Below are 13,948 nucleotides of genomic sequence, written 5' to 3'. Positions count from 1 at the left end.
GTAACTCATACAATTCTCCTCTTTCATCAAAACTTCTCCGCTTAAAGAAAACTACCACACACACACACACACAAACACAAACACACACACACACACACACAGAGAGAGAGAGAGAGAGAGAGAGAGAGAGAGAGAGAGAGAGAGAGAGAGAGCCTGAAAAGCACACGACCACTAGTAAATAAAAGCATATTTCATATACAGGTTTGAACACGTGCATCGGAATGACCTGCTGGGATCACACAGCTTTCTGATCTATTCTGAGCCTCTGTGTTTCCAACCAGCTCTTAGGCGCTTAGTGTGGCTGGTTCAAACATCACACTTTGAGAACTGCAGTTCTAAGCAGTGTGCTGTCTGGGCACTGTCACCGGCCAGGCGAGTGGCTCAGTGTTTATCAAGGGCCAACTGGGAGCAGGTTCTCAGTCGCAGCTCTCCCTACCTCTGGCTACTCCATGCAGCTCCTACAGGGATGTATTTTTGTTCCTCTGAACAATCGGGCATGGTTTGCCTCTCAAGAACTGCAGGGAAGAGGGAGGTGTCCTTGGTGATGTGTTCTGAGATGCTACATATGAAAAAGAGGCTGCTTCCTAAATTAGAGGTGTTCAGCGATGACACCAGCTCCTCCCACCACAGAGTGGGGTTCACCGTTCATATTTCCCCCATGAGTACTATGCAGCCTTCATGGGCCTGACCCCCTGCCCATGTCCCTGCCCACGCCTGGATCTCAGTCAGAGCCTCTCACGTTGCCCTGACTCATCCCAGACGTCTAGAGACAAAGACTTGGAGAGGTTGCAGGCCTTTGAGAATCCCAGTGGTCTCCCAGAAATTACAAATGTCAGAAAGAACTAAGTGAAGATATCATAGCTATGAGAAGGGAGAAAGCAGTTCATTGGGGGAAAAAACAAAACTGAGTGAGGAAGGCAAAGCAGAATCTAATATTTGGAAGAAAGGGCGGGATCATTTCAAGCCCTGGTATTAATTTATTTTGCTATTCACATAATTATATTCCACCATGTTCCAACCGTGTGTGACACGGCAAGCGAAGCGCCAAGTCTGCAGGTCAGCTTGAGACTCCCACACCATCTGTAAAAGCTTGGAAGGACTCATTTAGCTTCCTGTGCATTCCTTCGGGGATAGGGGACTAAGGTGTCACGTGCTGCAGGCAGGTCATAGTCCCTCCTTGCCTGGCTAACGGGCGCGGGTATCTGTGTCTGCAGATGTCCTAGGGCACATGGAGCATCTCAGGGGATGGGATGTGAGGATGTGGACAGACTTCATCAAGTCCCGTTTATGTCTCTCCCACTTACCTGTTCTGGATGCTCTTGCAGTTCACCAAGACCACAATTCGGTCATTGCAGCCTTCCTCCGAGGCTGCCCAGGCTTCCCACGCCACTGGGGCCTCCTGAGCAGAAGGCCCAGGAATTGGGAGGTAGCATTTCATGAAGGGGCAGGCTGGAAACAGACGTTCCATCTCCCTTCCCTAAAGCCGGACTCAGTGAAGGGTTTTGCAAACAGCAGAGCAGCGCCCAGCCCAAATGGATGTGGTGGTTGGGTGAGGGTTGGTGTGCACAGTTCCTTGTCTCCTTCCTCGCCTCACCTGCATTTCCTGGAACACTACCTTAGAGAGCATTGAATTCGGCAGCCCCAGCTGCTTCTCAGCTCCCTCCCTCCCTCCTTAGCAAGCCTTGGCAGCTGTAGGTCTCTGTGCTGAGGTCCCTGGCCAATGTTGTGCCCCTATCCCTGGCTGAAGGGATTGTGGTGCGTCTGTCTCAGGCTGCACCTCTTTTCTCCTTGACAATTGCCCAACCCAGGGCTTCTGGAATAATCACTGTAAGGAAAGCCAGCATCACACCAATGCTGTTCATAGTAGAGTCATTGGGGTCACCTTTGGGGACAGGGATTCTGGGAGATCGTCTGGCCCTTCCAGTTCCTATTGAACTGTGGAGCTCCTGAGATATTTCCTAGCTGCATATGTCAAATCTCCTTCTGCTTTTATCACACTGACCTGCTCCTGTCACTTAATACCAAAGGTGACACAGACACTTGCCAATCAACTAGGTTAGGGATATGAGGAAGCTCTAGGACAGTATCTGTGCCATCCTGGAACCATATTCCATTTTAATGCTAGCCCAGGGTAGGGACTTACAGGCTGGAGAAGGGAATAATTGATATTGTGGAATGGTGACATTCAGTTTTTCCAGATACCTCCGCACCTTTAATTTATTAGCTTTCCATAAAAACACAGAACACTCACAATCTACAGTATACAAAGTATAATTTACAAAAATATAAAATCTTGGTTACTTTTTTAGTATTCCAGCATATTACTGTATGTATTATTTCCATACACATGCTTAGACAACCCACACCTAACTTGCATTATTACCTCTGCAGGGGATGGGATCGACTCTCTCCGTTTTGCTTTGAAATAGAAATACATATATTAAAAGAAGAAATCAACCGTGATTACATGTGCATACTGCATGTATAAAAGCACGTGTAGTGAAACGTAAGAGAAAATACTCACTCGTGCCATGGGTTAGGCCCTGTTTCTAGAATGCAGCCTGAGGGTTTTAAAACAGCATTTAAACTGCCATGGGGGGGGGAGTACCCCAAGATTTGCATAGTCTTTCTAGGTTTTGAGAGGACAAATGCCTGGAGTTGACATTTGAGGACACACGTTATTTCTAGGCCTTGAAAAGTGTGGGCAGGGATGATGGGCAAATTGCAGACCACAGTTAATTCCAGATTTCTTCCAGGAACTCAACACGTCTTTACAGAGCTACCACCAGCACGGAAGAACTGAAGAATTGCGATGTGGTGGGCAGATCTTTCTTGGTCCCAGCAGGGCTGCCTGTAAGCTCTGTCTAGCACCTGGAACCTCCCCGAGTCAAGCCCTGGCTCCAAGATTGCCACTCTGCAGGGCAGGGATGAAGCAGGTCTGTCTTCTATCTTGAAGCCATCTTACCGACAGGCACAGGTCTCTACGGACATATTGGGGTACACCTTCAGAACCGCATTCCGATTTTCATCCAGGAAAAGGACTCCAAGGGAGTTCATCTTGTCTGGAACACAGCATGGCTCTGGGATGCCAGGGACAATGCCCACAGCTCTGACGATGCTCTGGATGGTGGCATGGTTGGATGGGCGGACAATCTGCAGGATGAGAAAAGACAGTTAGCTCAGAGCATGCGGTTTATCACTGCTTCTCGAAGGAGGCCATGTAAGGGGTGGCCTGGAAGAAAAGGCCTCTGCCCAGAGCTGGCGTGTTTCCTCTGAAACTGTCACAGGCTTCAGTCCTGGTGCTCCTGGGTCTGCCCATTTATTCCAGCCTAAATGGGATATTTTATCTGCTACATGAAACTGGCCACTTGGGGGCGCCTGCTAAGAGCACCTGGAGCTGGAAGGAGACTTTTGCAAGGGAAAGCCTAGAACTATGCCTCACCCAGTCAGCAGACATGCCTCCAGAGTGACCTGGTTAAAACCAAAATGATATGCTTGGTGTGGCACGGGCCCACAGACAGGCATTTCAATATGTGCTTGACTTGGGGTGACAGGGGCAGCATTCAGACAGTCTCTTTTTGACATCTTATTAATGCATATTGACAACATGACCTTTGTTGTACTGACACAGATACCATGGCTTAAAATGGCCAAGAAACATGCTCAAGGTGTCTCACATAGGAAGTGGTCTGGCTTGGAAAAAAAGATGAACACAGCCAGCCAGGTCATGGGCTTTGACTCTTGCCTGGCTGATCAGAGCTGTCGCTGACAAGAAGCCTTGTGCTGTTGCAGGAGAGGGGAGGCAGCCAGAGAGGGGGCAGGAGCACATGTGGGGTTCAGCTGGCATTCTGAAGGTGGGGAGGCAGTAAGCCAGGCTGACAAAGCAGCCGCTGTGAGCCCACATCTGTCCTGGTCCCATGCGAAGCCCCTCAGCGGATTATCTCTCTCTGCCAGCCGCCTCCCTTCCTCTCTCTCGTGCATGCATGGATGAGGGAAAGCCCCTTAATTCCAGACAGATTATACGGCCCACATCTGGGCCTGGGGTTTCCCACTCGGTCTGTTTATTGAGGTTCAAATTGGATTTATGAACTGACTTTCCTTCTTGGAAGACACCACGGAGGAGTCGGCAGAATTAACTGAGATGGAGACTGTTGTGGGTGCTGAGGGTTGACTGGGCCAGCCTACTGCAACACAGGCTGCTGTAGGGGCATGGACAGATGGAGTTAACCCAGACTGGGGAAAGGTGAAAGCTCAGGGCCACTGAATGTGCCAAGCCAGGGACAGCTCACTGGGAGAGCCAGTGACCTCAAAGCAATCTGATCACTGGGGTCAGTTCTCCTGGTTCAGGCTAAACAGGAGAGCCCTGGTACAAACGTTGTCCACCAGGGGGCAGCACTGACTCAATCTCTGAGGATGTTCCCCCCCCCCCCAACAAACCCCTCCACCTGGGATACATGCAGAGACACTGTCTCAGAAAAATAAATAAAATAAAATAAAATAAAAACCAACACTTAAAAAAGTACCATGAGACCAAATAAATGGTAACAGATTATGGGGACATCTGTCTCTGTCTCTGCAGACAGGAGATGCATCATCTCCATTTTTTTAAATGATAAAACAGGTCAGGCAGGTAGAGGGGCGGCCAATTGGGACAGAGCCAAGTTAGGATGGGACAAGATCCGAACATAGAAGTAGTACCTTGGGCATGGGGAACTCGCAGGCCCCAGCACAGTAGTAGGCGTCAAAGGATTTGGGAGAGATGATCCATTCATTCCACCCGATGTCTGCAAAATCCACCTTCAGGTACCTCCTGGAGCAGACCCGGGGCTCATCCCACTGCCGCCTCCTGGCTTTCTGCATCGTCTTCTCGTCAAAGTCCAGCACCTGAGAGGAGGCGGCGGTGAATGTGTCCTGGTCCTTCTTCTTGCGGTCTTTGCGCCCCGTGCGGGGTTTCAGTGCCCGGAAAGGACTGGACCAGAACTCGTGCTTGTGGAAATTCTGGGCATGCAGGGCAGGCGCTGGTCTTTCATCCAGCCCCGGCAGTTCATTGTCTTGCAGGGGTTTTGACACCTGAGCCGCCCTGCGCACGCGGGGATCAGCTGAGCTGTTGGGGGCTGCTCCAGGCTCAAAGTCTCCAGCTGGAAATGGGTCGTATCTCTGTAGCGACACTGCTACACTGTTGGGTTCGGAGATGGCCAGGTCATTGGCGTAGACAAGGATATAGGGCATGTGGGAACTGGGCCGTGGCACTCCGGGGTCCTTCTCCCCAGTATCCAGCTGAGCAGAGAGAAGCAGCTCTCCATCCCTTCGGGCAGCCTTGATGATTGAGGAGATGTCCTTGGCCTGCCACAGGCCACGTGGTGGAGGCGTCAGGGCCATGGCCCCGCGGAGCAGCCCCTGAGTGGCGGTGTTCTGGGAAAGACTGCGGAAGATTAGGTGCAAGCGTGCAGGCAGCCCTGGGGTCAGGAGGCGGCAGGATGCGTTCTTAGCTCGGGGCTTGCAGAATACCTCACGAGCCCGGGGCCACCGTGGAGGTTCTGAGTAGAAGTGGAAGGCGGCTGTGAGGATCATTTCTGAGTCTTGCATGGAAGTCAAGTTGAAGAAATACACAGGCTTTTGGTCGATCATTTCTGCAAGGGAAAGACAAACCACAACCTGTTTCACCCTCTTCTAGGGTTTCTGACTAGAACTGGGATAGCAAAACAATTCCTACTGACGGGAAATTTGGAAGGGCTGACTTCTCTTTCCTCCCGCCCTGCAGCTCTCACACTGAAGGTGTGAGGGGACCCCCTTTGTTACCCTCGATGAACTTGCACCACTGAGATCCAAAAGGAGGGGGTTGTCTTCATCCCGTTGAGAGGAATCAAGATGAAATAGGGAGAAATGGAGGGGGAGGAGACACAGAGAGAGAAGAGGGAGGGAGAGAGGGAGCGGGGAGAGACAGAGGGTGATGATCAAGTATATATAAAACACTAAAGCTCCCGCTGTTCCCTGTTTGCCCTTCACTGGCTGTCAAAGAGCAAATGAGTGTCACTGACAACTTCACTAAGAGCTTGGGTTAGTTACAGGACCTGCCTCAAGTATCCTCATAGTGCCTGAGCTATGCCGTTTCTAAAGGCAACTTCTGTTGAGCGTGATCACGCTTCCAAATGAGGTGAAATAAGAGATCTTCACTTTTTTCTTGCTGCAGTTTTAGCACCTTTTAAAGTGATATAGGATTAAAAGCAGTCATTCGGTGTTTTTTTATGTCCCAGGACTTATAAATTGCTGTTATTATTATTATTATTATTATTATTATTATTATTATTATTCAGTACTTGGGAGGCAGAGGCAGGTGGATCTTGATGAATCTGAGGCCAGCCTGGTTTACATAGTGAATTCCAGGACAGCCAGAGCTACATAGTGAGACTCCATCTTGACAAAAAGCAAACACCCCCCAAAACTGTTTTTTCAAGGAGATAGCAATATGGGGACAACAGTATGTCATTCCACTCCAAGGCTCACATTGCCCTCTGGAGATGCAAGGCCACGCTGAGGAGGGCCAGGCACACTCAGTGCATCTGCCGTGCTCTCCAGAGGCGGCTGGAAGTCTTCTCCTTCCCTCCTGGCTCCACCAGGTGTTCCCCAGAGCCACCTCCATCACCCCAGCCTTGACAGCAAGGTAAACTCTCTGCCATGAGGAAGTCCTCTCTAGACTTCAGACGGGGAGAGAAGGTCTTTTGTCGTTTCCACCTTAGTCACTGAAGACCAGGAGAAGACCAAAGTGGCTGGGTGATTTTCTCCTTCTTCTCCAACCAAAGTTTTACCTGCTTGGTACAGCTGAGAGAGGATCAGAGCTTGTAAGCCCAGAAGGCGTGTACTGAAGAGGTGTTACATTCCTCTAGAGACAGATCTGTCTGTATGGCAGCCATTTGCAGAGGATGAGCTGGGGTTATTTTTCAAGAACCCTTGACTTAGAGCTGCAGAGGGGTTCAGTGGTTCAGAGCACTTGCCGCTCTTGCAGAGGACCCAGGTTTGGATCCCAGTACCTACACAATAGCTCATGACTATCTGTAATTTCACTTCCATGGGACTTGATGCCCTCCTCTGGTCTCCTTGAGCACAAGACATGCATACATATGTATAGGGACTCACACATAAACAGAAAGTAATAATGAAACATTAAAAATTTGAAAAACTTCCAAAAATCGACTCACTACCTGGATATTTTGTCTTGAGGACTTAAACCTGGCCTCCCAGAACTCTGTGGCTTTGAGTGCCGTGATGTGGAGTCCTACCTCCTAACAGGCAGGTTGGGGGTGGGGGAGCTATGAATATTGGGGAAGTTGGGGAAGCTCTCATCTCAGAGGAGGACTGTGAATGTGCAGAACGACCTAGCTGGAAACTACAGAGAAGTCTCCCTGATCTTGGCCGTGGCCTGGGGCTCCTGCACAGCACACATGCAGACATCCAGGGGAGAGCCTTTGTCATCTTCTGTCTTCTGGTCACTGATCTATGTGCAGTGAAGCTCACTATGTGTAGCATACACCCCTAAGCTGGAAAACGCCCTAGAAAACAAGCTCCAGGCCCTAGAAGAAAACATCACACTCTGTGCGTTATTCTTTCATTACTCCTCTAGTGAGACTAGATTCCTCAGCTAATTTGACCCTTGAAAGGTTAAAGAAATGGCTCATGCTGTATGCTTAGGATCAAGGATGCCAGAGCAAGGGTTTCCTATATAAACTGAAACATGCTCACTACCACTTGGTCTCTATAACATCTGACTTGGCAGCTTGTGTTTGCCTTCAATCCAGTTCAAGTATTGCTTTGTTAATTATCCTGCTCATTGGTCCAGAGTGGGGAGGATCCTCCATAGGACAGGTGAGAGGGAAGGATGCTACTACACTTGGTGAGAAGGAAGGGTGCTACTACACTTGGCTTGGATGCATTTGGGTAGAGGGAGCTCACCCCTCACTGGGCAACTTTCTCAAAAAGACTCTCCCTTGTGGGAAATGCTGAGGTTCAGTTGGGTTATCCCCATCCCCAGAGTAGGGGGTCCACACATGCATATGCCTGCATGCATGCAAGTCAGGAGCTCCAGGCTGTGGCTGACAGTAGGAACATCTCTAATGTTTCCAGCTAGGTGGAGGCAGAGGGCACCAAGGAGAAAGCAAGAAGAGAAGTCTTATACACTGTGCGATAGTCTTGTGGCTCCTGTCTCATAGCCAATGAGAAGACACCCTCCCTCCTTGTTTTCTCCATTTATCCATCCCATTTCCCAATAAATATCTGCAAATGGTCTGCAGCGTGGTGCTTGGAGCCTTGACAAAGGCAGTCAAAGCCTCTTGGGAACACAGAATGATAACGAGCATAATTCTTCTCGGGGTCTGGTGACATTAGGGCTTTACAGAGCCCTGTCTGAGCAAGGCACAAGATTATGGGAATATTCAAATTGAATACTTCTCCTGTTCAGGTCCTGCCATCTAATTACTCCATCCTTTACTAAGTCCCCACTTGAGGTCCTTGTCAACCATCCCAACTACTTCTCTCCTCCCCACCCCAGTTCCATTCTCCTGGCCTTCCTATGAGTGGCATGTGTCTGGAATGGTACCTGTTTCTTCATAGCTCTCCCATCAGTCAGGCCTCTTCCAGACCTCTGCTCATATGGTATCACCCTTTGGCTCCTGTGGCTGAAGACCCACTCAGCACGGTTCACCCTGACTTTGTCTTCAGGGCATCCCTAACACCCTGATGTGTATTTGTTTGATACTATATATATAGCCTTCCAGAACACATTTCCCAAGAGGACAGGGGCTTTGCCAGATGTACTTCACTGGGTATCTCTAGATCCCAGCAAGAGCCTAAGAGCTGCTGCTCAGAAACAGATGTGAGCCATGGGATTCCTAGTACAGCCCCCTGCACTGTAGGAACACCTGAAGGGGCAGGGGCAGAGTGGTTCCATTGCTATGGCTAACAAAATGGGGGCGTCTTCACTCATCAGAAAGAGCAGGTACATCCTATAGCTGCTGAGAGGAAAATCAGGTGTGCCCTCTGGTGTCCCTCACCTGAAACGCATGCCTTTGCTCCCCCAATGTGCTCTATCTATTGTCATGATGTACCCAAGAGAGTAGGCACACCATGCAGAAGATTCGAACTTCTATGCAAGTGGAAGTAGAGGACCAGTCCCTTGTCATCAGAGGAGAAGCAGGCCAGGCCTGTGTCTGGTATCTGTTTGAGGGTCTTTCGAGTAGGAGGCCTTCTCAGCCATCTAATTCTCCAACAGAAGCAGAGAATTCTCTCTCTTCCTTCCTCCCTTCAGACTTCAAAGCAACCCCAGTCACTGTTGTCTTTGTAGGTGCTGCAACCATTTCATCATGGCTTCTCCCCTGGCCTCAAGTGTAACGGTTACCTTAAAATTGTCAACTCTCAATGTCATACACATTCGTCAAAAGCATCACCCATGGAAAATAAAGGGTTAATATCCCAACTGTGTAAAGACCCTCAGCAAAACCCATAGGTAGAGGTCATTTCCTGGGAAGAACTGCAGAGACTAAAGGGCACAGCAGATACCTCAATGTCAGTGGTAGATGGAAATACTTGCATGCAGAAAATACAACCTATTAGGAAATGGCCACACGCCTGCATGTGTGCATATGTCTGTAGACATATGTCCATTTTCTTTTGTGTACGACTTGAATAATTCTACAAAATACTATTTTAACTCTGCTTCTCTTTGGATATGTCATTAGGAATAACTTATGTTTATTATTGTGCCTTAAAAAAAACCAAAATGGCTTCTCTCTCCCTCTTCTTCTTTTGCCCACTCCTTCCCTTTCTCTCTGCGCCCTGCCCCCTCAGGAATATCATTCCATTCTCAACAGGCAAAATTCAGGCTCTCTGGGATTGCTTGCAGCCTGCATATCTGCCTCCCCTGTGTCCTCCTAACCAAATATCCAACAGCTCCACTACAAAATGGACGATTTCACCTCTACAGGCCACCCTCCTGTTAGCTTGCCGTGTTCTTCTCTAGCTGTGAAAACCTCCCTGTCCTCTCCCTGTCAGTGCTACCTTTGGGGATCCTGCTGGGCACCCTCAGCATGCCATCGCCCTACCATATCTGTCCCACAGCCCTATTCTTTGGGTCCTCATGAGCTACTTGAGGTGAAACCAATATTCTATGCATCTGTGTGTCCTCCAAATGAAATGCTTAGGAAATGCCCCGTGATATGTTTTGGGTTTGGTTTGTCTCCAAAGGCAGGGTATTTGGTCTTCAGTGTGGCAGTTTTTATGGGTACTGAATCTTTAGGGGGTAGGATCTAATGGGTAGTCATTAGGTCACTGAAGACACTTCTCTCAAGAGACCCTACTTAGTTCCCAAGGGAGGGCTGTCACACTTGGCTAAAGGCTACCTGCCCCCTCCCCCTCCGCCTTCTGGTTCTCTGTCTTGCCTCCTGATCAGCCCTTCTCACACGTCTTCCAGCCAGGATGCGTCTATTACACTGAGGCATAACCCCAGGGTTTCCCGCCAGAAGCATTATCACCATGTTTGGACACGAGCCAGATAAATCCTGCTCCTCCTGACAAGTTACCCAATGCTTGGTATTTTGCTAAAGTAACAGAACTAGGATTAATGCACTGGAGAATGAAATGAGTTTGGCTTGGTGGTTTTGACAGCTGCATAGTTTTGGGAGATCAAGAAAACTAGTTTGGTGTGACACTGGTGGGTGTCAAGCTTGGGATTAAACTCAGATCATTCATTGGGAATGTGAAGGTAAATGGTGGTCTAACCTAAACCCTTAGGGCCAGGCTCAAAGGCTTCCCCTGCACAGATTTGGGCTAATAGGGAACAAAGTGCACTTCAGGGAGGAGAGGAAGAGGGCAAGGAGTGTTGGTGTGATCTAGCTAAAAGCTAATAAATTGCAAATGAGCACATAGCAAGAACTGTTCAAAGTACTTGCCACTTCTGAGTTCCTTTAAAGCTGTTATCAGTTAGGAGGGGAGTCACAACTTAGAAGTGGAAAGAAACACTTAGAAGTCCTGAGAAGTGCTGTCCCTTGGTGGGGTCTGAGAACTGGGTCAGGGTGCTGCCAACAGACTCACACTCAGAACCTAAGCCTCCTGCAGATGAGGGTGAAACAGCTGTTACAGGTTTTGGGAGTAGGTGCTACCCTGGGGAGACAGCAGAAACCTGCCGGTGTGGAGTCTGCTGGGATTAGTAGGCTCCAGGATCAGGGCGGAGGCAAGGGGTCTGTGTTCTGCTCACAACACCCCAACAGACGGCTCTCCAGATCAAGTGGAAGGAACATCTGAGACTAATTATGAAGCAATGCAGATACGTCTAGGCAAGGTACAAACAACCAAACTCTGACCAATGCCAGACAGGAATCTACCTTCTATTCACCACTCACCTCGTCTACATACACACAAGAAAACATGTTCAGAACAGGGAGGAGACAGGTCCCACAGCACACGGACAGTAACTGCTGAAGTTGGAACTCACTCTTTAGCTTGTATCAGGGATCCAAGTGAAAGGATACTTTTCGACACTTCAGGACTGCACGGGAATTCTGATTTCTTAAACCTGTCTCTTCCAACCTGACTGATAATCTGCTCCCAGGCTTTGAGCTTAGTTCTGATGGAGAGAGGGTGGCAGTGGAAATGGCTGTTGTTGCCTCCTTGATGCAACAACTTTCTCCCCTGATCTGTCTTTCTGTCCTTATCTGTGAAATGGGAGTGCTGGATTTAAGGTCCAGTCCCCAGGCCATTAAAATGTTCACTATTATTTTGTGCTAGGAAGTCTCATCACCTTGGTATGGTGAAAACAGACACTACTGTACCCCTCCATAACCAGGCTGCAGCAGATGTTTGTGCCCAGTGGGATACGCTCACTTCTTGCAGTGGTGACCCCTGACGACCTTTCTGTTTGCACTTCAAGGTTCCAGGGGCAAGAGTTAATGGGCAACACAGGTCAAGTTCAAGCCTATAGGAACACAAAGCACCAATCACAGTACTTTCTGTTCCAAGCATTACAACACTACTCAATCTGGCCAGGGCGCTGGACGTACAGTATTACTCCATTTCATCTTTCTTCCACCCCAGAAAGGGGGATGCTGCTGTGTGCTGCCCATTTTATAAAGTACAAACAAGTCCACATAGTTTTAATGATTTAACTCAATAGTGCCAAATGTTCCTTAAGGGGCTTACTTTAATAAAGCTTCTCCAGAAACGAATGCCAGGCATTGACTAAAAGGTCCCAGGGAGGCCAGAGTTGGCCTAGAACCTAGGAACACATCCTGGTACGACGAAGGCTCTGTTCTTTGGAAAAGATGCCCCATTACCCATGTTCTGTCTGAATCGGAAGCCAAGATGGCGCCCAGTGAGCAGCAGGTGGGAAGCCCTGGGGCTGTACAGGTCAGCCTCGAAGATCGCCAAGGTTTGCGCCTATCGACCTTGGGAAAGAAGAGCGCAGACAGAAGGATTTTTCTCCTGGGGAACGGCCTCCTCCCAGACAGGACTGCAGGAGACCCCTGCCCACATTTTCTGGAAAGGCATTCTGAAACCATGAGCAGTCACCATGACAACCAGGGTCTTCTCACCACCTGCTTCCCAGACTTCACTTCCTCAGCACTCCCGCACTTAGCCCGGGCCTTGCAAGGGCTTCTCAGCCCAAAGTTAGTGGGCTGGGGCTCAGAGCCACCTTCCCTAAGAAGAGGGTGGGGAGAGCCTCTGTCAAATGGCCTCTGGCAAGTTCATCCCTAGGTGTGAAGAGAGTAAAGTGGGGCATGGACCAGGACCTGGGCAAGGTGCTTCTGGACCTTTTCTGAGACCTTTCTTCTGAAGTTTTCCGTCCTGAGGTCACAGGCTCTTAGTGCTCTGTGCTTTCTTGCTACCCAAATCAAGCTTCCTATCCGGGCTCCGTGCTTGGCACTTCCACTGGTGCTGCCTTGTGACTCGCTGAGCAATCCCTGTGACCCCCATACAGCAAGTGCCAGCACAACTTATGGCACGGATGGTCCTCAGTCCATGCCCATCTCCATTCTGTGCCTAAAGCCTTGAGTATATGCTGATAGTTGTCCAGCAGTTGTGCAAGCTCCCAGGGACAGGAGGTCTGCCACCAAGTACCACTTGTCCCAACTGCAAGCTCTGGCCTGGTTCAGGGAACTGAGTGGATTGTCAGTGGAAAGATGAATTAAAAGTCAGTACAAGAAAGGAAGGGAGAAGAAAGCTGCGAAGGAACAGAGAAAACAGATAGAGAACTGATGGATTAGGACTCCCGGTGCATCTTCTACTTACCCAGCCGGGCACGGAAGCTTCGGACGGTGTTGCCTCCTCCCGGTGGAGCACCTCTTCGGTTGTACTTCTCATAGAGCCTGAGCATGTGGATAGCGACCATGTCCTGGGCGCCTGGGCCCAGAGCGGCTGCTGCGTCCCCGGGTGACTGCTGGGAGTCCCTGTCCCCCTGCAGACCGGCAGCTGCCGAGGGCAATGAGGACCATGAGGGGCCCCTGTGGCCGCAGCCTGCGCCCCGCAGCAGCAGGAGCAGCGGCACCATGGGCAGCAGCTGGGACCCCAAGCTGATCCGAGCAGGACCTGGAGCCATGGCTGAGTAACGGTGGTGAAGGGTCTGAGCCCAGGAGAACAGACAAGGAGGGCTCAGTGTTGGCTGTGCACCTCGTCCGCGGCTGGAGTGTCCCTGTGGGACTCGGACAGCCCGGATGACCCCACTCGAGGTATCGGGATTGGCTCTCTGTAGCAGCGCTGTGCGCCGAGCATCCGCGCCGCCGGGCCAGCGACCACGGCTATCCTGAGCCGCGTGGAGCTCAGCCGAGCCCGCGCCGGCGCGCTCCCTTGACGGCCTCGCGCTGCAAACTTTGCAGCCCACGGAGCGGCGCCGGGACTGGCGAGTTCGAGGGGCGGGGCGGGGCGAGGTGGCCGATAGCGCCCTCGGGGGTGCGGGGGGCGGGGATCC

General features: G+C 50.3%; 1 protein-coding gene across 1 annotated transcript; it reads right to left on the bottom strand.

Moving 5' to 3' along the window:
- Window positions 1-960: 960 nt before the first annotated feature.
- Gdf10 (growth differentiation factor 10) lies at window positions 961-13,888 on the bottom strand. The gene is made up of 3 exons (NM_145741.3): window positions 13,273-13,888; window positions 4,699-5,630; window positions 961-3,153 (listed from the first exon to the last, which is right to left on the bottom strand). The coding sequence occupies exons 1-3, from the start codon at window positions 13,577-13,579 to the stop codon at window positions 2,962-2,964; spliced, it is 1,431 nt and encodes a 476-aa protein (NP_665684.2). The 5' UTR covers window positions 13,580-13,888; the 3' UTR covers window positions 961-2,961.
- Between the last annotated feature and the right edge of the window lie 60 nt (window positions 13,889-13,948).

This window comes from Mus musculus, chromosome 14 (genome assembly GCF_000001635.26).
Source record: "Mus musculus strain C57BL/6J chromosome 14, GRCm38.p6 C57BL/6J".
NCBI lineage: Eukaryota > Metazoa > Chordata > Mammalia > Rodentia > Muridae > Mus > Mus musculus.
Note: the sequence above shows the minus strand (reverse complement) of the source record. Positions and strands in the feature narration are given on the sequence as shown.

Coding starts and splice junctions, on each gene's coding strand:
- Gdf10 (NM_145741.3), bottom strand. CDS start 13,579: ATGGCTCCAGGTCCTGCTCGGATCAGCTTGGGGTCCCAGCTGCTGCCC. Junction 5,631..13,272: donor AAGCTTCCGTGCCCGGCTGG/GTAAGTAGAAGA, acceptor TTTCCCTTGCAG/AAATGATCGACCAAAAGCCT. Junction 3,154..4,698: donor GCGAGTTCCCCATGCCCAAG/GTACTACTTCTA, acceptor CTCATCCTGCAG/ATTGTCCGCCCATCCAACCA.